The sequence below is a fragment of the Salvelinus sp. IW2-2015 genome, linkage group LG17, assembly GCF_002910315.2.
Source record: "Salvelinus sp. IW2-2015 linkage group LG17, ASM291031v2, whole genome shotgun sequence".
NCBI classification, from domain to species: Eukaryota; Metazoa; Chordata; class Actinopteri; order Salmoniformes; family Salmonidae; genus Salvelinus; species Salvelinus sp. IW2-2015.
Genome location: NC_036857.1, coordinates 17301468 through 17325451, shown reverse-complemented (window position 1 = coordinate 17325451; position 23984 = coordinate 17301468). Strand labels below are relative to the sequence as shown.

General features: G+C 41.2%; 1 protein-coding gene across 1 annotated transcript; it reads right to left on the bottom strand.

The window, feature by feature from the left end:
- Positions 1–19416: 19416 nt before the first annotated feature.
- Positions 19417–22683, bottom strand: LOC111976908 (transmembrane protein 26). Its single transcript, XM_024006063.3, has 3 exons — positions 22490–22683; positions 20698–20845; positions 19417–20226 (listed from the first exon to the last, which is right to left on the bottom strand). Exons 1-3 carry the CDS (start codon positions 22681–22683, stop codon positions 19417–19419), a joined length of 1152 nt encoding a protein of 383 aa, XP_023861831.3.
- Between the last annotated feature and the right edge of the window lie 1301 nt (positions 22684–23984).

Below are 23984 nucleotides of genomic sequence, written 5' to 3'. Positions count from 1 at the left end.
ATCTGACCACTTTTTTATTGACRGAGTCACTAGTGCTTCCTCCTTTAATTTTGCTTGTAAGCAGGAATCAGGYGGATGGAGTTATGGTCAGATTTGCCAAATGGAGGGTGAGGGAGAGCTTTGTACGTGTCTCTGTGTGTGGATTAAAGGTGGTCTAGAATGTTTTTTCCTCTGGTTGCACATTTAACGTGCTGATAGAAATTAGGTAAAACTGATTTAAGTTTCTCTGTATTAAAGTCCCAGGCCACTAGGAGCGCCACCTCTGGATGAACGTTTTCCTGTTTGCTTATAGTGGAATACAGCTCATTGAGTGCCAGCCTCGGTCTGTGGTGGTATGTAGARAGCTATGAAAAATGCAGATGAAAACTCTCTAGGTAGATAGTGTGGTCTACAGCTTATCATGAGATACTCTACCTCAAGCAGGCAAAACCTTGAGACTTCTTTAGATATCGTGCACCAGCTATTGTTTATAAATATGCATAAGCCCCCGCCCCGTGTCTTACAAGAGYKTGCTGTTCTGTCCTGCCGATAGAGTGTATAACCCGCCAGTTGTATGTTCTTAATGTCGTCGTTCAGCCACTACTCTGTGAAATATTAGATATTACAGCTTTTAATGTCCTGTTGGTAGGATATACGTGCTTTCAGTTCGTCCCATTTATTTTCCAGCGATTGAARGTTAGCGAGCAGGATGGAAGGCAAGGGTAGATTTGCAACTTGTCCTGATCCTCACAAGGCACCCTGATCTCTTTCCACGAAACCATTTCCTTTTCCAGCGAATCACAGAGATCTGGGCCTGGTCGGGTGTCTGTAGTAGTATATCCCTCCCGTCCGACTCATTGAAGAAGAACTCTTCTCCCATACTCGTGATTCATTCCTTTACATTAGACTACAATCCGAAGTCACTCCCATATTATTTGGTAGCCTAGAGTTTAAGAGCAATGGGCCAGTAACGAGCTGACTAGATGAAAAATCTGTTGATGTGCCCTAGAGCAAGGCACTTAACCCTAATTGCTCCTGTAATTCACTCTGGATAAGAACGTCTGCTAAATGACTAAATGTAAACAATTTGTTGTGTCCCAAATGGTACCCTATTCCTAATATAGTGCACTACTTTTGACCAGAGCCCAATGGGAAATAGGGTGCCATCTGGGATGCAGCTATAGTCGCTCAGTGAAACTGCATTACCTATAGTGTGGTAAACACCTGACACCTCCACTGATGACTTTCATTGGAGTGACGTTCAATTGAAGTCTTTTCCAGTCATGTTTCATCCTTTGAGCGCTCAAGCATGCTCAATTTGTCATCAAGAGGGTTAGAGAGTCCCTTTCAAGCATTGCAATGTTCCATTATGTTTTTTAGTGAAGTAGAGTTGAATGGATGCAGAACTGTAAAACAAAAATCGTTTTTTTTTTTTTTTTTAAACTGTATGTGCCAAAACTGAATGCAAAACAGTGAAGTGATAAGCACAATGTGGCTTCATATAGGCAACTTCTAAATACCAACAGGCAGCAGATAAACTGTCTATAGGCCTGTGAAGTGCAAACATGCTATTTGCTTTACAGGTTGGTTGGTGCCTGAGGTGCCTCTGTTTCTAAAGCTGGTTCATGCGATCAGTGATTTGAGAAGTGCGACAGTTAGATGTGTTTTTTTACTATTTAAGAGTTAAAAAGCTTTCTGAGAGTTCATGGTTTGTGTTCAAATTACTTCCCCCTTTCATCCTCTCTGTGTAATTTCAATTTGGTGGGTTTCTTGCTCGCATGGTGCACAAACACACAATTTATGTATTTATTCACTTCCTCCACAGCTTGTTCAAAGCATTTCAAGCATCACCCTTTCTGACGAGTGAAGCTGAGGTTTTTAATTATTAATTGTGGCATATCTAAAGGATATTTTTTTTATCACTTTTATGTTTCCAACCCTGCACTCTACTCCGAGTAGAGCCTGAAATATTATTTTATGTAGTTATATTTGAGCGATCAAATGACACCAGAGCTGTGACATCATATTTGGGCGTAATGGTTGCTGATCTGTGATCACAGGAACTCTTTCCGTAATAAAGCCGTATTGACATGGGAGAAAATCAGTCTCTCGCTACCATACAAACCTCGACAGGATGAAATATCCTAATCTGCTAAAGCTTTGATTGGTTTGTGTGTGACTTGTGTGTGATGTTTGTTTTACACAAGACCTGGCAAGCTCCTTTACTAGCCTTGTTTGAGAGATACCTTTCATTGCCAAATTAGAATATGCAAAGAAGACATAGTTGAAAACAAACAAGTTCCAGTGATCAAGTCATGGGATGTTGATGCTCTAGTCTAGTTCACCCAGGTAACACAGAATGTTGTAATAACGTTCCTGATATGTTATTCTTTGGTCATTTAACATTATAGCTTTCCCAGAATGTTCTGGGAACCAACATTTGTTAGCTTGGCAGTGTTTTTCCATTCTGGTTCTGGAGAGCCAAAAGGTACTAACACACCTACCGTCAGGTKCATAATTATTGGCACCCTTGATAAAGAGCAAAAAAGACTGTATAAAATAAACAATACAAATGCTGATCTATATTGTATGCTCAAAGATTTTGGAAATTATATTAATTTATACTAATACAATTGCTCAGAGAAAGAGATTTTGTTTAGCAAGTAATACAAAAATATGAAAAAAGATTACAGTATTGGCACCCCTGCTCCCTCCCATTGCAAGAATAATGACACTGAGCCTGTTTCTAAATTGTTTTATGAGATTGGAGAACACGTTGGAGYCCATTCCTCTGTACAGAATGTTTCCAGATCATTGATATCCTTGGTCTGCTCTTATAGACTGCCCTCTTCAAGTTAAACCACGTTTAAAATGGGGTTCAAGTCCGGAGACTGATTTTGTGGTCAATTTACAATTTCTTTGTGGATTTTGATGAGTGCTTGGGGTTAATGTCTTGTTGGAATATCCACTTGCGGSCAACTGTCAGCCCCCTGGCAGAGACAACCAGGTTTTTTGGCTTAAATGTCCAGGTACTTGGTAAAGTTTGTGATGCCATTGACCTTAACAAGCGCCAAAGGACCAGTGGAAGCAAAATAGCCCCATAACATCAAAGATGCACCACCATATTTTACCATAGATATGAGGTACTTTTCTGCATATGCTTCTGTTTTTTGACGCAAAACTGGTGTGTGGCCAAAGAGCTCTATTTTRATGTCATCTGACCATAGCACCGCCTGGAGTTTGATAAATGGCATTGGCATTTGGATTGGAAGCGGTGCTATATGTACTGTAAACATTTATGTACACCCCCCTCATAAAATGTACTCAAAAATCTTTTTTACCACCGTCAATAACAATAACTGTAGCAAACCTGTGTTTATAAGCGTGGATATCGACTTTAGCACTTCAGCATGGTTTTGTAGCACAGTCAATGCCACACAGGGCTAATTGGCCAGAAGGTTGAGGGTTCGCCGACCACTACTGACGAGCTCACTCTCTGCCTGTCTCATTACACTACTATCAGAGCCGGCTGGAGACAATGATCAGCTAAGGGGAAATCAAATTTTCAACATTTGATGCTATATTTACAATTGTATKAAATATATGCAACAGATTTTCCACCAACACAATTCTGTGCCAATGTACAACACACAACCAATAAGCAACGCATAACTGCATACCGAATACTGACTTTGAGCACTTACCATCATGGTTTGCATTTTCAACACCACGATCAAGTGAACTATGACAATCTCGAAAAACMTTTTATTTTTTATTTTATTTTTTACTTCAGCTTTTAGTAAATACTTTCTTAACATTTTTTTCTTAAAACTGCATTGTTGGTTAAGGGCTTGTAAGTAAGCATTTCACTGTAAGGTCTACTACACCTGTTGTACTCGGCGCATGTGACAAATAAAAATTGATTTGATTATGATTTGGTTTGACAATCTCCGAATGTCATTAAAGTTTTGGCCATTGCGCCATTTGGATGCTGGAATTATATTAGAGTGGAGTGGACGAACATGCACAGGTAGCCTACAGGAGACTTTTGAACTAGTCTAATCCAGCAGGGGCTTGCCCATTAGAGCATAAGGGGCGGCAAGATTTCATATAATAAATTGTAACAGCACAAAGTAAATGGACCGTCCTGGGGAACTCAAATGTGCATCTGTTCAGTCACAGAACTTCTAGGTCTGCTCTAGTCTCCTCCTCCCAATGAGTCGCTGACGCCAGACAGCTTACTTCCGCACATGACTAGATCTGCTTTGTCAGGTACAGATGGCACTAAAACAAAAAGCTAATTGTAAATAACTTGTAAATAAACAATCATAACAGTCATAGGAGCCTGGGACCTGATAAACCGGACAACTACATCCAACAACAGTCGAAGGACAGAAACTATTTATAAACTCATATCTAACTAACTCTGAAATATGAAGTTATTTCAGAATGAACATTAACTGGCTAGCGCATCAGGCTTTGTGACATTATGCTAGCTAGCTATCACCTGATAGATCATGTGTTTTCACTTATTGCGTGCTTGTTGCGCTCTCCCTGGTGCACTCGTTTGTTCGTGAGCTGGCTGCTTGTTCTGAATAGTATAATCTAATCTGTTCTAAACAGTGGCGGCATGTGCAGCAGTGGTCATTTGGTTTGTGACATTCAAAGGTGAAATAGGTGTTTATGCTGTTATTAAAATGCACACATCGCGTTATATATCTTCTCAAAGAAACTACCGGCTTTGTTGACAATCACCGTCCGTGTTTATTCCACACAAAAGTTTATACATTTTAAAAGTTAAATTACAAATATTTAGGCTATATTGAAGCGATAGGTTCTTGGTCGAGGAATAGCTGCTCAGATCGGAAAGGAGGCAGAACACGTGTTATACTTTCCTGAATAACTGGGCCTGCTGGGAGCATAGGCCTATGTGGCCATAGGACAACTTAAGAGAATGATGATCGGCAACAGACAGCGCATCAGTATCAGAAGTAAAAATACAGCCAGACTGGCCTGCTACTGTGCCAGTCTATAATCTGTCAACGGTAGACCCACAACTGATCCAAATGGAATGAAACATTCAAATAACAGGTATGGTAGAAAAACTACAAGATTATGTTATAAAACTGTTTATGCATCGAATAAGGTTTCTCAGTACTCTCTCATCTGTGTCTGTGAGACTGAGTTGGGCCTCTGGGGTTTGGCGCTAGCAATTGATTTATGATGGCTTGGTGATAGAACCTACAGCCTGCATTCCATTGAATGATTTGTGTCTGAAATGCTGGCCTCTCTGCCATGGCCAGGTGAACCCTCCCTCCAGTTTCTCTCTCACATGCAGATTAACACTGGACTTGTTGCATTAGTATCTGTGTGTAACAAGCAGTAAATGACCTGGAGAAACCTGACGCAATGTAAATATTGCTGTCTGTTGCTTGATAGCACAATGTACTTTTGTGTAATTCCACACATCTGTTGTTTGTCATGAACATTCAGGAGGATGTACTTTGCAAAAAAGAGCTGTAACCCAAACCTGCTCATTGGGCTCTCGGTGATCACCAGCTTCATTATTGCAGTTCTTAATCGATAATAAAGATTGATTGTTGGAAGAAATAACAAAGTCTCTCTCACTTGGTTAGAATTTCCACCACACAAGGCTTTTGCGCCATTATTCAAATTACATTTTCACTGCACTTTACAGCCTAGAGTAGAATCATACTCAATTGTACTCACTTGAAAACAATAATGCAATTATTAATTTGATTGTGGTGTTGTAGGCTAGTCTACAGTGCATTCAGAAAGTATTCATACCACGTGACTTCTTTCAATTTATTTTGTGTTACAGCCTGAATTCAAAATGGATTAAATAGATATTTTTCTTCACCCATCTACACAGAATACCCCATAATGACAAAGTGAAACATGTTTTTAGAATTCTTTGCAAATGTATTGAAAATGAAATACAGAAATATCTKATTTATAAAAGTATTCACACCCCTGAGTTAATACTTTGTAGAAGCACCTTTGGCAGAAAGTACAGCTGTGAGTCTTTCTGAGTAAATCTTTCCACATATGTATTTTGCAACATTTGCCCATTATTCAATTCTTCAAGCTCTGTCAAATTGGTTGTTGATCATTGCTAGACAACCATTTTCAYGTCTTGCCATAGATTTTCACGTAGATTTAAGTCAAATCTGTAACTCGGCCACTCAGAAACATTCACTGTCTTCTTGGTAAGCAACTCCAATGTAGATTTGTCCTTGAGTTTTAGGTTATTGTCCCACTGAAAGGTAAATTAATCTCCCAGTGTCTGTTGGAAAGCAGACTGAACAAGGTTTTCCTCTAGGATTTTGCCTGTGCTTAGCGCCATTCCGTTTCTTTGTTATCCTGAAAATGATTACAAGCATACCCATAACATGATGCAGCCACCACTATGCTTGAAAATATGGAGAGTGGTACTCAGTAATGTGATGTATTGGATTTGCCTCAAACTAAATAATTTGTATTCAGATTGCTTCAATTGCTTTGCCACATTTTTTGCAGTATTATTTAGTGCCTTGTTGCATAAAGGGATGTTTATTTTGGAATATTTGTATTCTGTACAGGCTTCCTTCTTTTCACTCTGTCAATTAGCTTAGTATTGTGTAGTAACTACAATATTGTTGATCCATCCTCAGTTTTCTCCAATCATAGCCATTAAACTTTGTAACCATTTTAAAGTCACCATTGGCCTCATAGTGACATCCATGAGCGTTTTTTTTCTTCTCCGGCAACTGAGTTAGGAATGACACCTGTATCTTTGTAGTGACTAGGTGTATCGATACACCATGCAAAATATAATTAATATAATTAACATGCTCAAAGGGATATTCAATTATTTTTACCCATCTACCAATAGTTATCCTTCTTTGGTCTTTGTGGTTGATTCTGTGTTTGAAATTCACTGCTCGACTGAGGGACCTTACAGATCATTTTACGTGTGGGGTACAGAGATGAGGTGGTCATTCAGAAATTGTGATAAACACTATTATTGCACACAGAGTGAGTCCATTAAAGTTATTATGGGACTTGTTAAGCACATTTTTACTCCTGAACTTATTTAGCTTTGCCATAACAACGGGGTTGAATACTTATTGACTCAAGAAATTTCTACTTTTAATTTAATGGATTTGTTGAAAGAAAACATAATTCCACTTAAAAAATATGGGGTAGGCCATTTAACTTTTTTTTWATCCATTTTAAATTCACGCTGTAAAACAACAAAATGTGGAAAAGGTCAAGAGGTGTGAATACTTTCTGTAGGATAATTTTATTGTCCTTAAACAAAATCAATAGGGGAGCTTTTTGAGCTGCGTGTCTTCAGTGTTCTTTCATGCTTTGGTAACCAAACAAACAGACTTGCTAGTTTAGCTAACCAAACCATGAGTCTTAGCTTGCTATTATGAAAATGTAATTCAACAATGCCAATAATGTTTTCAAAAGCACCTCAAACATAGAACATGTAAGAATGAACTAAAGCGGATGAATTCTAGCGTGCTGATATACTGTGCATTATAGGGAAATAATGCACACTCTAGAATGCCCTTCAAGCCAATCAGAAACGAGTATTCAACAATGCCATTGTATTGTAATACAGTGAATCAGAGTGTTAGTGTTACAAGGGTTGATTAAGACTGTTTTATCTTGACTTATTAAGTCAGTGCATGCTCTGGTCTAGTCTGTGGGTACGATAGTAAATGCCATGGACAACTGAATCATTGAATTACATGTGAGGTAGTATATGGTAGAGTTGGTAGCTCGTAGCAATTATTACTGTACATTTTATGTTAATGAGGTTTAATTACTATGTAACCATTATCACTAAATGATGAGAATCCTTATTAGTGAAACATGAATATGTTAGATGTCGTTACTCCTTTTGTTAGCCATAGTGAACCCATTGTTATGTATACAATATAATTAATGTATTTATTCATGTATTCTTAAGCCTGTCTATAGCCAATGCTCAGTGACTGCATAAAGGTGTATTACATATTTCATAACAAATGTCTGGATTTTGACCCATGTTATTCATCTTAATAACGTTGATAATCCTTTGGGCCCACGCATGTAGAACACACAACCGCTATGACTCAGCCTTGGGCACGTGTACACAGGGAGGTGTCAGCGGTGCCCTAGAGTGCTGCCAACCCAATTTATTTTTCTATTACAAAGCTGTGCTTTCTACCTCTTATTTCACAATTATAAGATAATTCTAAGTTATATTTTTCACAAATAAATATGCATATTGATTTAAATGACCATTCAATAACAAGGAAGCACAGGACACAATTCAGGTGGSTAGGGCAAAAGTCCAAAAGTGGGCACAAGGTCTCACAAGAGCTACAGTCAAAGCAGAAAATGTCATAGGTTCATCGCAAATGATTGAGCTTTATACTGTATTTGTTTTGCATGTTAAAATTGTAAAATGGTTGGGGGGGTAAATTTGACCTTCCCAGTTCCAATCTCAATGTCTATATACGGCCCTGCACTGGGTGTTGGGTGAAGTTGCCACTAGACGCTGATTTTGGGTCAGTTTTGTATTTTCCCCACTAATGGTTAAGGTTAGGATTAGAGGAGGGGAAGCTGATCCTAGATCTGTACCTTCGGGAAACTTCACCCCGGAACCCTCACAGTCCTCTCTTGTTCTCTTTAACATAATTTTCCTTGCCGAGGTAGGTAACCAGCATGCTGGAGGACAAGCTGACATCCTCAATCGACCACCTATAAAATGTAGCTAATTATCCTGCCAACTCGAGTAGATGATGCTGTAGTAAAAGTATGCCAGTAGGCAGAAGTTCTCAAGTTCATTTGAAGTTTGCCATCGTTCTCTCCTCTCCTTCCTGGAGATGGAATGTTTAGCTATAGGGTTTCCAACTGATTATTATGCACACGGTTGCATGTTTGCCCCTTCATGATTCTTTGAGACGAGAGAGGAAATCTCTGCAAGTGATGTTTTAGCACCTGTTTTGTTTGAGGGAGTCTGTGTGTGTGTGTGTGTGTGTGTGTGTGTGTGTGTGTGTGTGTGTGTGTGTGTGTGTGTGTGTGTGTGTGTGTGTGTGTGTGTGTGTGTGTGTGTGTGTGTGTGTGTGTGTGTGTGTGTACGTGCTCGTGTGCCTGCGTGTGTGTGTGCGTGCGAATCTCCGTCTGTCTCTGTCTGTCTGTGGTTGTTCATGTGAAGAAAAAGCCCTTGGTTTGAGAGGTAGAGGGCTGATTTCATTTTCCCATGCACGCTGGCTTGCAGTTGTCTCTTTTCTCCTCACTCTCTCTCTCTCTCTATCTATCTAGGGCAGCCCATGGTTTAACGAACAGCGATCAGCTGGCAGTCCCATCCTCCCATGTGCCCACACAATCTTGTTAAAGCATGCAGCTAATCTGTGGAGGAAATGGACTCTTCTCAGGCAAGCAGGTCTTTCATCATGCCATTGTCTGCCTTGATCACGCTCCCTCTCATACAAATACATATAGGTGCATAAGAAGAAGCCAGTTAGACTTAAAGAAGTTAATCGCACATTAGCTTGTCACCTGATTCATTTGACAGTCAGGAGAGTGGGTTGACATATTGGCCAATCTGTATCTGACATTTAAGTGAGAGCTGCATTTGGGCAGAGCTGACTTCTCTGTACGTTTTGTTCTTTATTTGTACAGACGTATCTTAATTTGATCATTCAGTTGTTGCAGGAATTTTCCTGCACAGCAAGAAATGCAACCGTGTAGTGTATTCAAGCTTTAAAAAGGCATCTTAAGTTTGTAATTTACACTTAAAAATGTCAGACTTGATTTGCACTAATGTAAAATGTATCAACCCCTATAAAAGTTATAATCCATCATAGATATTCACATTTCCTGTTGCTGCAGGATTATTTTCCTGCTGTGTGAAATTGGCTCAAATTAAGATACAGTATCTGTATATCTCAAGTGAAAGTTGGTCCTCCATGGATAATTGAAACCAATGTGACATAAAGTAGAAACACAGAGAATACAGCTCTCTAACTGTTCCTCTAGAGGCTATCTGGTTTCCACTCCATCTCTCCCTTCCTCCCACTGGGCACACCACATCATTTCAATGTGGATAATTGGGTTGATCAAGCGTTGATCAATGAGATTAGAACCTATATTTACCCACTCAAAAAGACAGCCAAAAGTTAGTTGAATTTCCAATGTGTTATCACTATTCTTTCAACCATCTAAAAGCAGAAGCAAATTCTAATGGAACACAATGTCAGAAATGTTGTCAGATATTTTTTTAATCACTGTGCTTCATCTAATAGCAGAACCAAATGGCCTGGATGGAAGTTGAGAATACATTAAAAGTGCAAGGTGCAAATGAGCAATGCCGTTCGAAATTCTGCACAGATTATTAGAGCAATTGTGAAGATCTCCACAAACCTGCGATGACCTATGACCTATCTTGAACATGCACGCTTTTTATGATTACATAAGAAGAAATGTATAACCTCAAAATGTGGCCATGGATGTGTTACTAATTTTAAGGTTGAATGTTACATTAGTTAACTTTAGGCTATTTACTGTGAATTAATATTGAATTGTGTTTGGTTGACAACGCATCCAAATATCAACATTTGAATGAGATTTATCTTCTGCTTGGATAGTTCCATCTGCTTGGATAGTTTCACTGACTTACTCTGGCTTTAATTCCATTTTGTCTACAAATGAATAATTKATATGTTGGATTCACATCTCCATCTCAACCAAAAATCTAAGTTAAATAGATCATAAAATAAAACTTGAAATGCACTTGAAATATAGTTTGATTTGATTTAGTCTTATTCTTCAACATAGATTTTTGGTTGAGGTGAAGACGTGAATCCTAGATATCAATTATTCATTTGTAGACAAACTGGAATTGTGTTTGGTTGCGTTGACTACCAAACACAATTCAATATTAATAAATATCCTTACATTTGAAATCAACCAGAGCTTAAACCCCTTGGCCTATTGTATTGTCTAGGTTTAGTTGAATTCTGGGTTATATTGAAACAATATAGCTCTTGATGACTTTGCAAATGKTATATAGGCCTAAATAAAGTAGCATCATTGATGATATGAGTGGTAAAGTATGGTCATATTTAATTTGCTCTGTTGAATTTGCTCTGTTGAATGAATGTATTTCATTTTTAAGTGGAGATCTCGCAACAATCATTCTCACGATAGCCCATTGCTAATAGTCAGTGACAAATATCCTAGCTTAGCAGCGCTGGGCTTGGTTAATACCCTGGATGTGTGACCAAAGGGTAGCTGTAGATAGATCAATTCTCCAGTAGGAGTAGCTGCCTAGCGTTGGGCCAGTAACAAAGAGGTCTCTGGTTTAAATAACTGAGCCCAAACAAATCTGTCGGTGTGCCCTTGGGCAAGGCACTTAACCTCAATTTGCTCCAGGGGTGCTGTACTGCTATGTCTGGCCCTGTTAAACAACACATTTCACTGCACCTATCTGGTGAATGTGGCAATACAACATCAGAAATGTTTGTTGTTGTTTTTCTCTGATAGTGGCTATAACATTGAAGATCTGACCAACATGTTTTATACAAGGTTTGTCTATTTGGAAATTTGGTTACCATGATGACATAATCTTGTGGTTGAAATTTTACCCTCACAACAACAGATAGATTCCACGTCACAATAAGTTGATAAATTCTGTTGAAACAACATTCATTTAACCAGTTGGTGCCCAGTGAGCTGTCTCTTTCTGTCCATCTCTCGGTCTCTCTCTATATTTTTATCTTTCCACCGATTCAGGCAGCTTACTGGAACCAAAACACTGCCTTCTAGTGCAGGCAGAAGCTGTCGCTCTCCTCAGCTGTACTTGACGGCCAACAGACACAGAGGGCTGTAATAGGAGTGAATTTAACTCAAATCCCTTGTCGAGAACACCTGCTGCTCATCTCCTGCCACTGTTTTACAGCACTTTAAGATTTAAACATGAGAAAGGGCTTTAAGGGGCTACATATATTTGGTCACCAATTTAAACCGTGTCAGTATAAGCAACCTGACCACATTTAACAGACATGGGCTTTGGAAAGTATTAAATTGAGATTTTTTTGTCACTGGCCTACACACAATACTCAATAGCGTCAAAGTGGAATTATGTTTTTCGACATTTTTACAAATTAATAAAAAATGAAAAGCTGAAATGTCTTGAGTCAATAAGTATTCAACCCCTTTGTTATGGCATGCCTAAAGTGAAAACATGTTTTTAGAAATGTTTGCAAATATATTGAAAATTAAATACAGAAATATCTAATTTACATAAGTACTCACACCCCTGAGTCAATACATGTTAGAATCARGTTTGGCAGCAATTACAGATGGGTGTCTCTAAGAGCTTTGCACACCTGGAGTGTACATTATTTGCCCATTGTTCTTTTTAAAAAAATGTCAAGCTCTGTCAAGTTGGTTGTTGATCATTGCTAGACAGCAATTTTCAAGTCTTGCTATAGATTTTCAAGKCGATTTTTGTCAAAACTGTAACTAGGCCACTCAGGAGCATTCAATGCCATCTTGGTAAGCAACTCTACCAGTGGAGGCTCCTGAGAGGAGGAAGGGGAGGACCATCCTCCTCAGTGAATTTTTTTTTTTTTTTTTTTTACATTGGAAAAGTTATCCTTTTTAGATAAAACTATCCTAAATATATTCGCATGCCACCAAATAATTGGTGTAACTGGAGAACAGCTTGGTACAGTGCCTTCGGAAAGTATTCAGACCCTTGACTTTTTCAACATTTTGTGAGGTTACATCCTTATTCTTTAATTGATTAAATAGTTATTTTCCCCCTCACCAATCTACACACATTGCCCCATAATGACAAAGCAAAAACTGGTTTTTAGAAATTTTTAGAAATGTATAAAAAAAATCTAAACGGAAATATGACATTTACATAAGTATTCAGACCCTTTACTCAGTACTTTCTTGAAGCACCTTTGACAGCGATTACAGCCTCGAGTCTTCTTGGGTATGACGCTACAAGCTTGGCACACCTTTATTTGGGGAGTTTCTCCCAATCTTCTCTGCAGATCCTCTCAAGCACTGTCAGGTTGGATGGGGAGCGTCGCTGCACAGATATTTTCAGGTCTCTCCAGAGATGTTCGAAAAGGTTAAAGTCTGGGCCAGTCAAGGACATTCAGAGACTTTCCTCCACACGTGAAGCTTGACATTCAGGCCAAAGAGTCTTTGCTGTGTGCTTAGGGTCGTTGTCCTGTTGGAAGGTGAACCTTCACCCCAGTCTGAGGTGCTGAGAACTCTGGAGCAGGTTTTCAGCAAATATCTCTTTACTTTACTCTGTTAATCTTTCCCTCGATCCTGACTAGTCTCCCAGTCCCTGTTGCTGAAAAACATCCKCACAGCATGATGCTGCCACCACCATGCTGCACCATAGGGATGGTGCCAGGTTTCTTCCAGACGTGACGCTTGGCATTCTGGCCAAATAGTTCAATCTTGGTTTCATCAGACCAGATAATCTTGTTTCTCATGGTCTGAGAGTCTTTAGGTGCCTTTTGGCAAACTCCAAGAGTGCTGTCCTCTGCCTTTTATTGAGGAGTGGCTTCCATCTGGGCGCTCTACCATAAAGGTCTGATTGGTGGAGTGCTGCAGAGATGGTTGTCCTTCTGGAAGGTTCTCCCATCTCCACAGAGGAACTCTAGCGCTCTGTCAGAGTGACCACCCTGGATTCTTGGTCCCCTCCCTGTCCAAGGCCCTTCTCCCCGATTGCTCAGTTTGGCCGGGGGGGGCAGCTCTAGGAAGAGTCTTGGTGGTTCCAAACTTCTTCCGTTTAAGAATGAAGGCCCCTGTGTTCTTGGGGACCTTCAATACTGCATARATTTTTTGATACCCTTCCCCAGATCTGTGCATTGACACAATCCTGTCTCGGAGCTCTACGGACAATTTCTTTGACCTCATGGCCTGGTTTTTCCTCAGAGATGCACTGTCAACAGTGGGACTTTATATAGACAGGTGTGTACCTTTCCAAATCATGCCCAAACAATTGAATTTACCACAGGTGGATTCCAATCAAGTTGTAGAAACATCAAGGATGATCAATGGAAACAGGATGCACCTGAGCTTAATTTCGAGTCTCATAGCAAAGGGTCTGAATACTTATGTAAATAAGATATATCTGTTTTTTATTRGCAAAAATTTCTAAAAACCTGTTTTCGCTTTGTAGAATAAGGCTGTAACGTAACAAAATGTGGAAAAAGTCAAGGGGTCTGAATACTTTCGGAAGGCACTGTACATCGACTTCAATACAATACAATCTCCCCCCTTCCATAGACTTACACAGTAATTATGACAACTTCCGGAGGACATCCTCCAACCTATCAGAGCTCTTGCAGCATGATCTGACTTTTTGTCCACCAAATCAAAGGATCAGAGAATGAGTCTAGTACTGAAAGCATAAGCTACAGCTAGCTAGCACTGCAATTCATAAAATGTGGTGAGTAGTTGACTCAAAGAGAGAGAAAGACAATAGTTGAACAGTTTTGAACAAATTAATTTCTTCCTAAATGAAGGACAAGCAAGAGAGAGATGGAGAGTCATTTTATTCACTTTCAGTTTCACTTACTTAGCTAGCAAATGCAGCTAGCTAGTTTAGCCTACTCAATCACCCTGCTAAAACAGAGGGAGGTTATGTTAGCTAGCTGGCTATGACTATCCAACATAACACTGGAACTCTTCCAAGTCAAGGTAAGCTTTTGGTTTTACAAATGTATTGCCACCKGGGGCTGCCAGTGTTAGTGCTAAACTGCTTACTGACTGTACACTGTAACGTTACTGCATGATTGTAGCGGGTTTACTAATTCATACACGTTAGTTCTATTAGTTATGTTGACTATGGAGTTACGTTAGCTAATATAGTAACAACGATGTTGGCTGTGTGTAGCACTTATGATATGGTTTGGCTTGGAAAGTTTTTTTTGCCTGTTCACATACAGCTGATGTGTTGTGCATTGAAGTCCACAAGCGAATGGAAAAAGTGAGAGGAGGAGAGCGCATAGATGCAAGAAGGAATATAACGTGGCTGCTATGAAAGTGAACTGTGTTTACGCGTGATCATTGGTGTATTCATTCCAGCGATTCTGTTGAAAAACGTTTCTTAAACAGAAGCAAATGGAACGAAACGGAAATAAACATACCTGAATTTGTCCCATAGAAACTCTCCTTTGCAACTGTTGGATTAATGATTACACCCTAGATCAGCTAGATGCAGGCAAGAGTGTGCAAGGCAGTGTTGAATGTGTCACTGTCTGTACATGTGTCACTGTCTGTCTCCTCAAAATTTTCCTCTCCACCTGTGTGCACCTACATTGTAAACTTTCATTCATAGGTTAGGTTGTAGCAAACTCATGATGGGTATAGGGAAAATTTGAGTATCATGTAGTAGCCTAAACCTATCGCTGTTACAGTGAACTGTGTGAATGGAAAATTAATGACATTTCTATTACAGCATATTGGATGACTAAGGCCATGCTCATTAAAACATAAACGTCCTCCCTCATCTTAAATGGCACTGACCGCCTCTGCTATGGTGTTCTGCTACTATACGTCCTCCAATTCATATGATATTYTACGAATGCTATTCCATTTGTAACGTAACATAACATACTATACTAAATGGAGGGAAAGAAATGTACATCCTAAATCGTACAAATTGCCCTGAGGCTAGGTTGATAAGGAGTTAGATTTGGTGTCAATGTAAAGGCTTGGTTCTCATAGAATGAGAAAGACATTTAGGAGTTTCAAGGATTGCCATACAAGTTGTTTTACATCGTTTTTGCTGGGTTTCATTTTGTTTCCTTTTATGAGAACGATTCATCATTCCTTGAGAGCAGAAAGACCGTTGACAGTTGAGACTGTGTGAATTGAGCCCAGCAGAGCGAAGTGGGCTGTCGCCTGCAAGATCCTCACCCAAGCCCCAGGAATAGCCACATCCCAAATATTTAGTTGTTTTCATTTGAGTACTGTTGTTGGATTATTTCAGTCTATGTACACAACAATTCAGCATTTAGCTTTGTACGTGTAAATCAAAATAATAATTATAATAATATCACTTTCACGAGTTCGGCATCGGAGATGGTAACTGGGTGAGCCCCCAGTAGTGAACTGTGGTTGTGCTGAGCCTGCTGGCAGGGCCAACCCCCCGGCCGTCAATGGCTCAGCACAAACTTGCAGTACGGCCTGTAAAGCACATTTTGTTTGTGCATGCCGTCACCTACTGCGCAGTAGCGTGTCGTCACTCACGTTACATTTATGATACAAAAAAAACCCGAATAATAATAATTTTAATAAACTTCCAAATAACCCTACACATTAAAAACCCACTACCCCATTCCACTACTTTGACCCTCTGCTCCTGTACCACGCCAACACCCTATTAGGACGGGACACCACCACACAACACACCCTGTAACTCTTCTGATGTCAAAACTCGTATACCCAAATACTTCTCTGCAGCTGCCACCACAACATCTATTTTATGTGATTATGTTCCATTTCTGCAGTACAGTTGATAACCATTGCTAAGTATGAACGCTAAGAAGCAAACCTTGCTGAAGGATATATCACTCGTTGGCCAATCACTCTGCGCTGGTTCAGATCTACTACTCACAGGGATCCTCTCCAGATCACTCACCTTTGACACATCCTCCTCTACTTTCTTCACTGCCTTAGCACACTGTACAACACCCTCTGCAGTACCCTGACTCTGGCCACTTCAACCTGTCTTCAGAGCAACATGGGCACTCCTACAGTTAACACATCATTTTATCTACCGAAGCTACACAATCCTCTGTCCCATGCCCTCCTGCACACTTCCCACATCTTGGAATCTCCCTCCTACACACTGCTGCAACYTGACCATAAACGTTGCACCTGAAACAGCTCAGTGTATTCTGGACAAAAGCTCTAACAGGATAACTGATATATCCTGCCATGATTTTGTCAGGTAAAAACTCAAAAGGACTGACAGTGACTCCTCTGTTTCACCACACTCACCACTGGGTCTGCGTCGAACCAAACAGCTGGCGTCTCAAACACCAGGAATTTTCAACTTCAATTGCTCCACCTCCACACTTAACGCTACCCCAGAAATGACTCCTTTCAATCGTGCCCTATTCCTAAGAGCAAAGCAGAAACAGATCTTAACCCAAGTTCCATGACACGGAGCGCCCACTCCCTCTGGGCAGAAGAAACACAAACAAATATCACAAGTCCACTACAGGTTACTTTCACTGATTCAACAGCACCCAACTGCTTTCTCACCCACCCTGAAACCACAAATGGATTCACCAAAAGGAAAGGATCCACTTTCCCCAAAAATGTTACTCCTACTGGACCAGCCTCTTCTTTATCATGTCCATCGATGTCAGGCTCGGGCTCCGAACTCTTCGCCACACCTTCCACCTCACTTAACTTGCCCCCGTTCAATTCCATTTCACCTCCAGAACTCGGTCTGGTGCACGGCTCACTCTGTTTGCACTTGACATCAATCTTCTTTGACACTATCTCAATTCTTTTCACCATCTTCCTCAAATTCAACTCCACCCTCTGGTTTCCTCATTCTCTTCGACTTCTTCTTACACTTCCATTCCTCCTCAGAAATCCACGTTTCTGTGTACCTGTCCCAATATTCCTCTTCTTGTTTGTCCACCATCTTCCTTCCTCTTTCCTATCCCGACGCTGTACAAAGGAGTGAAGATGGACGCCGTTTAAATACTATGAGGGTGATTGATTGAGCAAGGGTATTCAGGTGAGTGAGGAAGGTTTGTGGCTAATGAAGATTGGATGCGGGTGAGCAGATTGGCATGGTCACGGCTCTATGTCCATATGGAGTTCCTTGCTAATAAGTCACATTCCAATATGGGTGTCTGGGACCATATATAGAGTTCCTGCTCTAAGGCTGCATTCCAATACGGAAGACTGTGCCCATATATGGAAGTTCATGCTGTGGATTAAATGTGTCCTCTGAAACTTAAAGCTCTCTTCCCGAAACTGTGTTATAAACTACACATATCCGCAGATGAATCCAAAAGCTGTAATGTCTGACAATGGCCCCAAGTTGATACTACTGTAAAAGTAACAATATAATAGGCACATCACCAAATCCAATATATCAGGGGGGGGGGTCGAGCAAACTATTAACGGCGTTAACATTTGAATTGCTTAATGACACAGTCCAATCTCATCATACGATCTGTGGAAGGGAGAGCATGTCAAATAATGGAACTGGTCAAGTACAAACCGTATACCACCACTGTGAATATTGTTAATATTGTGAATCYTGTTACTTTGAAGAGAACGTTGTGCTTGGAATGCTCTGTCTCATTGGTATGTATCTTTTCATTTGATAAACAGCTGAGTTGTGGTTCGTTTGACTTGGTAACACTGCCATCACATGGTAGAAAATGAAAGGACAACCAACCAAGAGCTTTTTTTCATGTATTTTTCAATACAGAAAGCTTAAAAGCATTTTCTGAAACAATGTCGATTTTAAAAACAGACACAGATCTCTCAAATCATTACCGTCACCACAATCTTCATCATCATTATCATTATGATCCAAATCAAAAGATCACACTAAGCTATGTCTCAATGTATAATGTTACAAAATGATAACATTTCCAAATAAGACATACAAAATCAGATGTTTCCTAAGAATACATCAAATCAAAGGCACAATAATACATTGCTACTGACTGATCTGGTGTTAGCTAAGTAATGCATGTTACTTTAGGGTTTCCAAAACTCGGTCCTGGGGTCCCCCTGGGTGCACATTTTGTTTTCTGCCCTAACACTACACAGCTGGTTCAAATAATCAACTCATAATCAAGCTTTGATTATTTGAATCAGCTGTGTAGTGTTAGGGCAGAAAACTAAATGTGCACCCAGGGGGACCCCAGGACCGAGTTTGGGAAACCCTGCATTAGTTAGTTACCTATAATACACATAGCATTTTGTACTATATAAAGACAGTCACAGAGAGATTCACAGATGTGACTTGGGTTGTAGTCATCTTGGTGGACTGATATTGTATGTCGCGTGATAGTGTTCATGGAAAGTACATCACTCTCCCTCTCTTATCATGGATTTATCATGGGAATTACATAATATATATGATACAATTTTCAGGGACTCCACTTGCTCAGTGGTCTACTACCCTACTCCTTGGCCTCCAGAGACCAGAGTCTCTTCATAATACACTTTTTAACTGGAGGTTATAGAGTTGGCAGGCTCTTGGTGTGTGAAGGAGATTCTGCCTAAGGGTCGAGTCATGCATCATGGCATCGTAGGCTCTACACCTGGCAACCCCTCTGATCTGATTCTTTGTCTCTCCCCCTCCACCTCCACCTCTGTCTGGCAGCTCTGTTCTCCACTTTCCTTTCCTCCCTACTCCTCATCCTCCTCTCCTTCCCCGCTACCCTCCCGCTTCCCCTCCCCCTCTTCCTCCCCCTCCCTCTCCCCGTCCCCCGCCCCCCCCTCCTCTGTCTGGCAGTTCTGTTCTCCACTCTCCTGTCGTCTTCCCTCCACCTCCTCCTCCTGGGCTTGTTGGCACCAGGGCATTGCACACCTCTCCAGCCCCCCTTGGCAGGCCTCCCCCTGCTGCTCACACTGCACCACAAAGATCCTGTAGAACTCCAGCAGGACGACAAGGATGTTTTTACAGGTGAAGAAGATCATTAGCTGGTTGAGAACGTTCTCCCTGATCATGAGGTAGAGGCGGTAGATGAGGAACGGCCCGTCCTGGAGCCCCACAGTCAACAGCAGACTCCACACTTCACTGGAGCAGCACGGTGTATAGCAGGAGGGGGGAGCTCCAGGCAGTCCCTCCACTACAGCCACACTTCCCTCCTGAGAGAGGCCCCGCTGGGGGGAGCCGGGCTGGGACAAACAYGGCTGGAGATGGGCCTTGGGGGGGCTGGTCTGGGTCAGAACCAAGGGGAACTGCATGAGGGCCCAGGAAAAGAGGGCAAGGCCCATAATGATGACGGCCCGGTTGGTCTTGACCTCGGGCTCCTTGAAGGTGTCAAATATGTCCAGGATGTCAGCGCCCAGGCCCACGTAGACCATGAGGAGCTGGGAGAGCTGGTCGCGGGACATGTCTCCTTTGGGCATAAGCCAGCGGCCCAGCACCAGTACGATGAGCATGGTCTGCTCCAGCCCTGCCGCCCAGTTCTCTGGGTCCAGCTGCAAGATGTCCTGCGTCAGTCAACACAACACACAATGAAATGAGATTATACTTTGTCTTCTAAGAAAGTTACTATGTATCTTAAAAAATGCTCCTTAYCCAGAAGATAAAATGTACACATTAGAGCCTTGAAGAGGGAATTTATCCTGACTCAATTGTCATTATCTTGGTCTCCAAGATTCAGATCAATTCCGTCCCCAAACTTCAAAAGTAGCCAGGCAAAGGCAAAAAATTCCACAAAAAAATCCCATAAGAAAGAAATAGCCCCAAAATCATCCATCACAGAAATATCTGAGAGTATCTTGAAGTGAGTCTAATCCGGACTTCTCATTCAATCACATCTCAATCAATGTGTCAATTACATTTCCCTCGTCCTCCCTTATAATGTATTAATCCCTAGAGATTCACATCTCATCTGTGATCAGGTATCAGTTAATTGTTGCTGGGGGGGGGGGGGGGGGGGGTTGTAGTGTGATACCTACCGCTGAGATGGGGATGTGAGCCAGCAGCTCTTCTAGCTCAGGGCCAGAGGAGATGTTGACCGGGAGCTTGTACTGCAGCAGGCTGAGCTCCAGGAACCAAATGGAGGGGATGACGGTACTGAGGTAGAGGAAAACCATGGGGGAGAACCTAAAAGCAAAGCAGCGAGGAGGGGATAGGGAGAGTTATTTTTAGCAACACACACAGTTTTTGGGCAGTCAGTATAAGAAGTATTGCTTCCACAAGTTTCCCATTTCAGACAGCCAATTATTCTCATCATGTATGCAAATCCCACTTGACAGTGCAAAGCCTTCTCCACGAGGAGAGAACTTCAAAGTGAGAGGGAGAGAGGGGCCTGGAGTAAGTTTCCGTCTCAGCATGCCCCTCCACACATGGAGGAAATATGAAGGCTGGCTTCTGCAGCATCATTAGGATCGATGGAGGAATCATTCCCCTGTTGCGTTAGAATCGGCAATGGCATAATTTCCTGTCATCCCTTTGAAGGATGTGGAGCAGAGGTCATCCAGTGTTTATGTTCATTCAGTTCAGGGCCCTGAGCCATGCAGGAGACGACGGTTAGAAAAGGAGTAAGAGTCGCATAAATAGACTGGCTTTTCATGGAAAATGACAGTTAATCCAGCAAGCGAGATAGTCAGAGTGTTGTTGAACGACATATCATATTATTAGGGAGATATACTGTATACATAGAGATGGAGAGCTATACATGGAGAGAGAGAGAGAGAGAGAGAGAGAGAGAGAGAGAGAGAGAGAGAGAGAGAGAGAGAGGGAGAGATATTTTGGATGCATACAATAAGTGTCTCACTATATCTGCCGCTCACCACCTCGTAAAAGAGTTCCACTAGTACAGTGGTGAGGTCAATATCCCTAGAGAAAATGGTTTATGTGCAGACAACTACAACCCTTCAATCCCAATTCCACCCCTTTAAAAAAAAACAGGCAGAGCTCTGTAGACTGTGAAGACAGCCAGGCCAACGGGTTTATTTGCTAATGTCTTTCTATCTAACATTTCCATTTATCGCAACATGAACAGGAGAGGATTTTTTTTTTTCTTGCATGAAATTAATGAGTTCATTTGTGTGGTTAATCATTATTACAATTGCTGTGTAACCCTGGGGCTGTTTGATTGTTTTTCATTAGGTTTTCCACTTGGGCTACGACTCCCGAGACATGAATAGATAATAAAGATTGTGCAAAAATGGAGGTGCCACTGTAAGTCTTACATTGTGTATTGTGTGCGTGTGGGTGTGGGTGTGGGTGTGTATGTAGGTGTGCGTGTGCGTGTGCGTGTTGGTGTGGGTGTGGGTGTGGGTGTGAGTGTGCGTGTGTGTGTGGGTGTGAGTGTGCGTGTGTGTGTGGGTGTGTGTGTGTGCACTGTGAAAATTATGGAGAATAGATTGTGAGGAGGACGCTTTATCGAGGTCATGCACTATAATGGAGCAGAGGGCTTCTAAATGAGTTGAAAATGTGAGTGTGTATATGAATTGGAAGTAAGTGTAGTATGAGTGGCTGATGTTAGAGGGACAAGTTATTGCCTTGTGGCTTTATACAGGGCAAAAGGAGGAAGCACTGGCAAATTCATGTGTTCATTCTTACAACGTTACATTGGTACCAGAACCAGTTTGGCTAATACTTTTCTATGCCAACAGGTATAATGCATTTTAATGCAGTCATTATAAGACTTAATTGTGTATGATAGGTAATGATTATCATTATTAGCTTTGTGTCATTGCTGTAGAAGGCACTGTAAGGCTATAGATGTTATATAGACGTTACCATTTCCACTCTGCATTGCGGGTACACTTGATGGTGACTGCCATCTCCACACCCAGCAGAGCCACGCCCATCAGCAGCAGCCAATAGAGGGGCTCCCCTTTGACGGCGACCACACGCCACACGGTCACCACCCCATGCACAGCAAACAGGAAACGGCTCAGCAGAGCCAGCAGGAAGTTGATGATGCGACACATCCTGTCTGAGAGAGGAGTCCCACAAGCCCCAGTTGAGGAGGATGAAGTGTCCGTTAAGACACTGACCTAAGGTCAGTTTGGTCCCTAATGGTTAAGGTTAGGATCAAATGAGGTGTCCGGTCCCAGATCTGCTTCAGTCAACTCCTTAGATTATCATTGTCATGTCATACATGAATAATCAGAGGAGTTGGCTAAAACACAAACAGATGGAGCCAGACAATGAAGGAGGTAAGCTCATCCTAGAGCTGTTCTATCTGGAACCTCACCAGTGCTCTACTACAGTATGTGTGGTATCACCCAGGAGGTTAGTGAGTGTCAGCGGCAGAAATGATAATAAGAATATTTTTTAACACATTTTTGCAACGAACTGAGTCTAAAAGCCTCTTATATTTGAGTCATCATCGCACTTTAACCCCAAAAAATCTACATTTTGAAAATTTGAACACTTATGCTCAGACTGACTCTTGATGAACTAGGTTACCATACCATACTGTATGGCTAATAGCTTTATCAACCTATACATTCAGTATTAGCCCATCTGTGACCAAACCAAACAGTTGAATTGGCATTAGACAATGAGTAGCCTCCATAGCTGATCTAGGTCAGCCAGATACTAGTCTGTAGGATGAAACAAGCCATCACTGATTAAGAACTGTGCGAGGAGCCAAAGTGTGACTTTGAGAGTGATTAGTGAGTGTGTATTACAAAACTGTTAACTGATCTCCGCCAGTCAACTTCAAAGGACTGTACGGAGACATAAAAAAAAAATGTTTTTAAGGTGAATCATTTTATATTGGATCATTTAGGATAATCTGCTGTATGATCATGATGACTAGGAGTGGTCCCTGGCCAATGCACTGTCCATGTTTGTCACATCTACTATTGGTTACAATTTCAGCTGGTTAAAACCTCTTAATCTGACAGTCCCTGAAATCGGGCACTAGAATTACTTTAAAAAATATATGTATATGTTTACATAACTTATTTTATTGATTTCCCACCGTTTTATAAGTCAGAAGACAGCCATTCAGACCTTCCTAGGACCATGTCAACATTCTCTGTCGAATAAACATGTATTTGCCTCCCTCTGGTGCCTGGCTGCATCATTACATCCATTTATATCACTTCACAGCAACTTTATGTCAAAGGGGCGGTCCTTAGAAAAACATTTATCCAGCACGACTGCTTCATGGCACAGACATGGCAAAACAATCGCTGAATTTGTCTCACGCAGGCGGATCTAAATACATAAATACTTTCATAGCTCTATGATAAAAAATGTGATTTACACACTTCCTTAA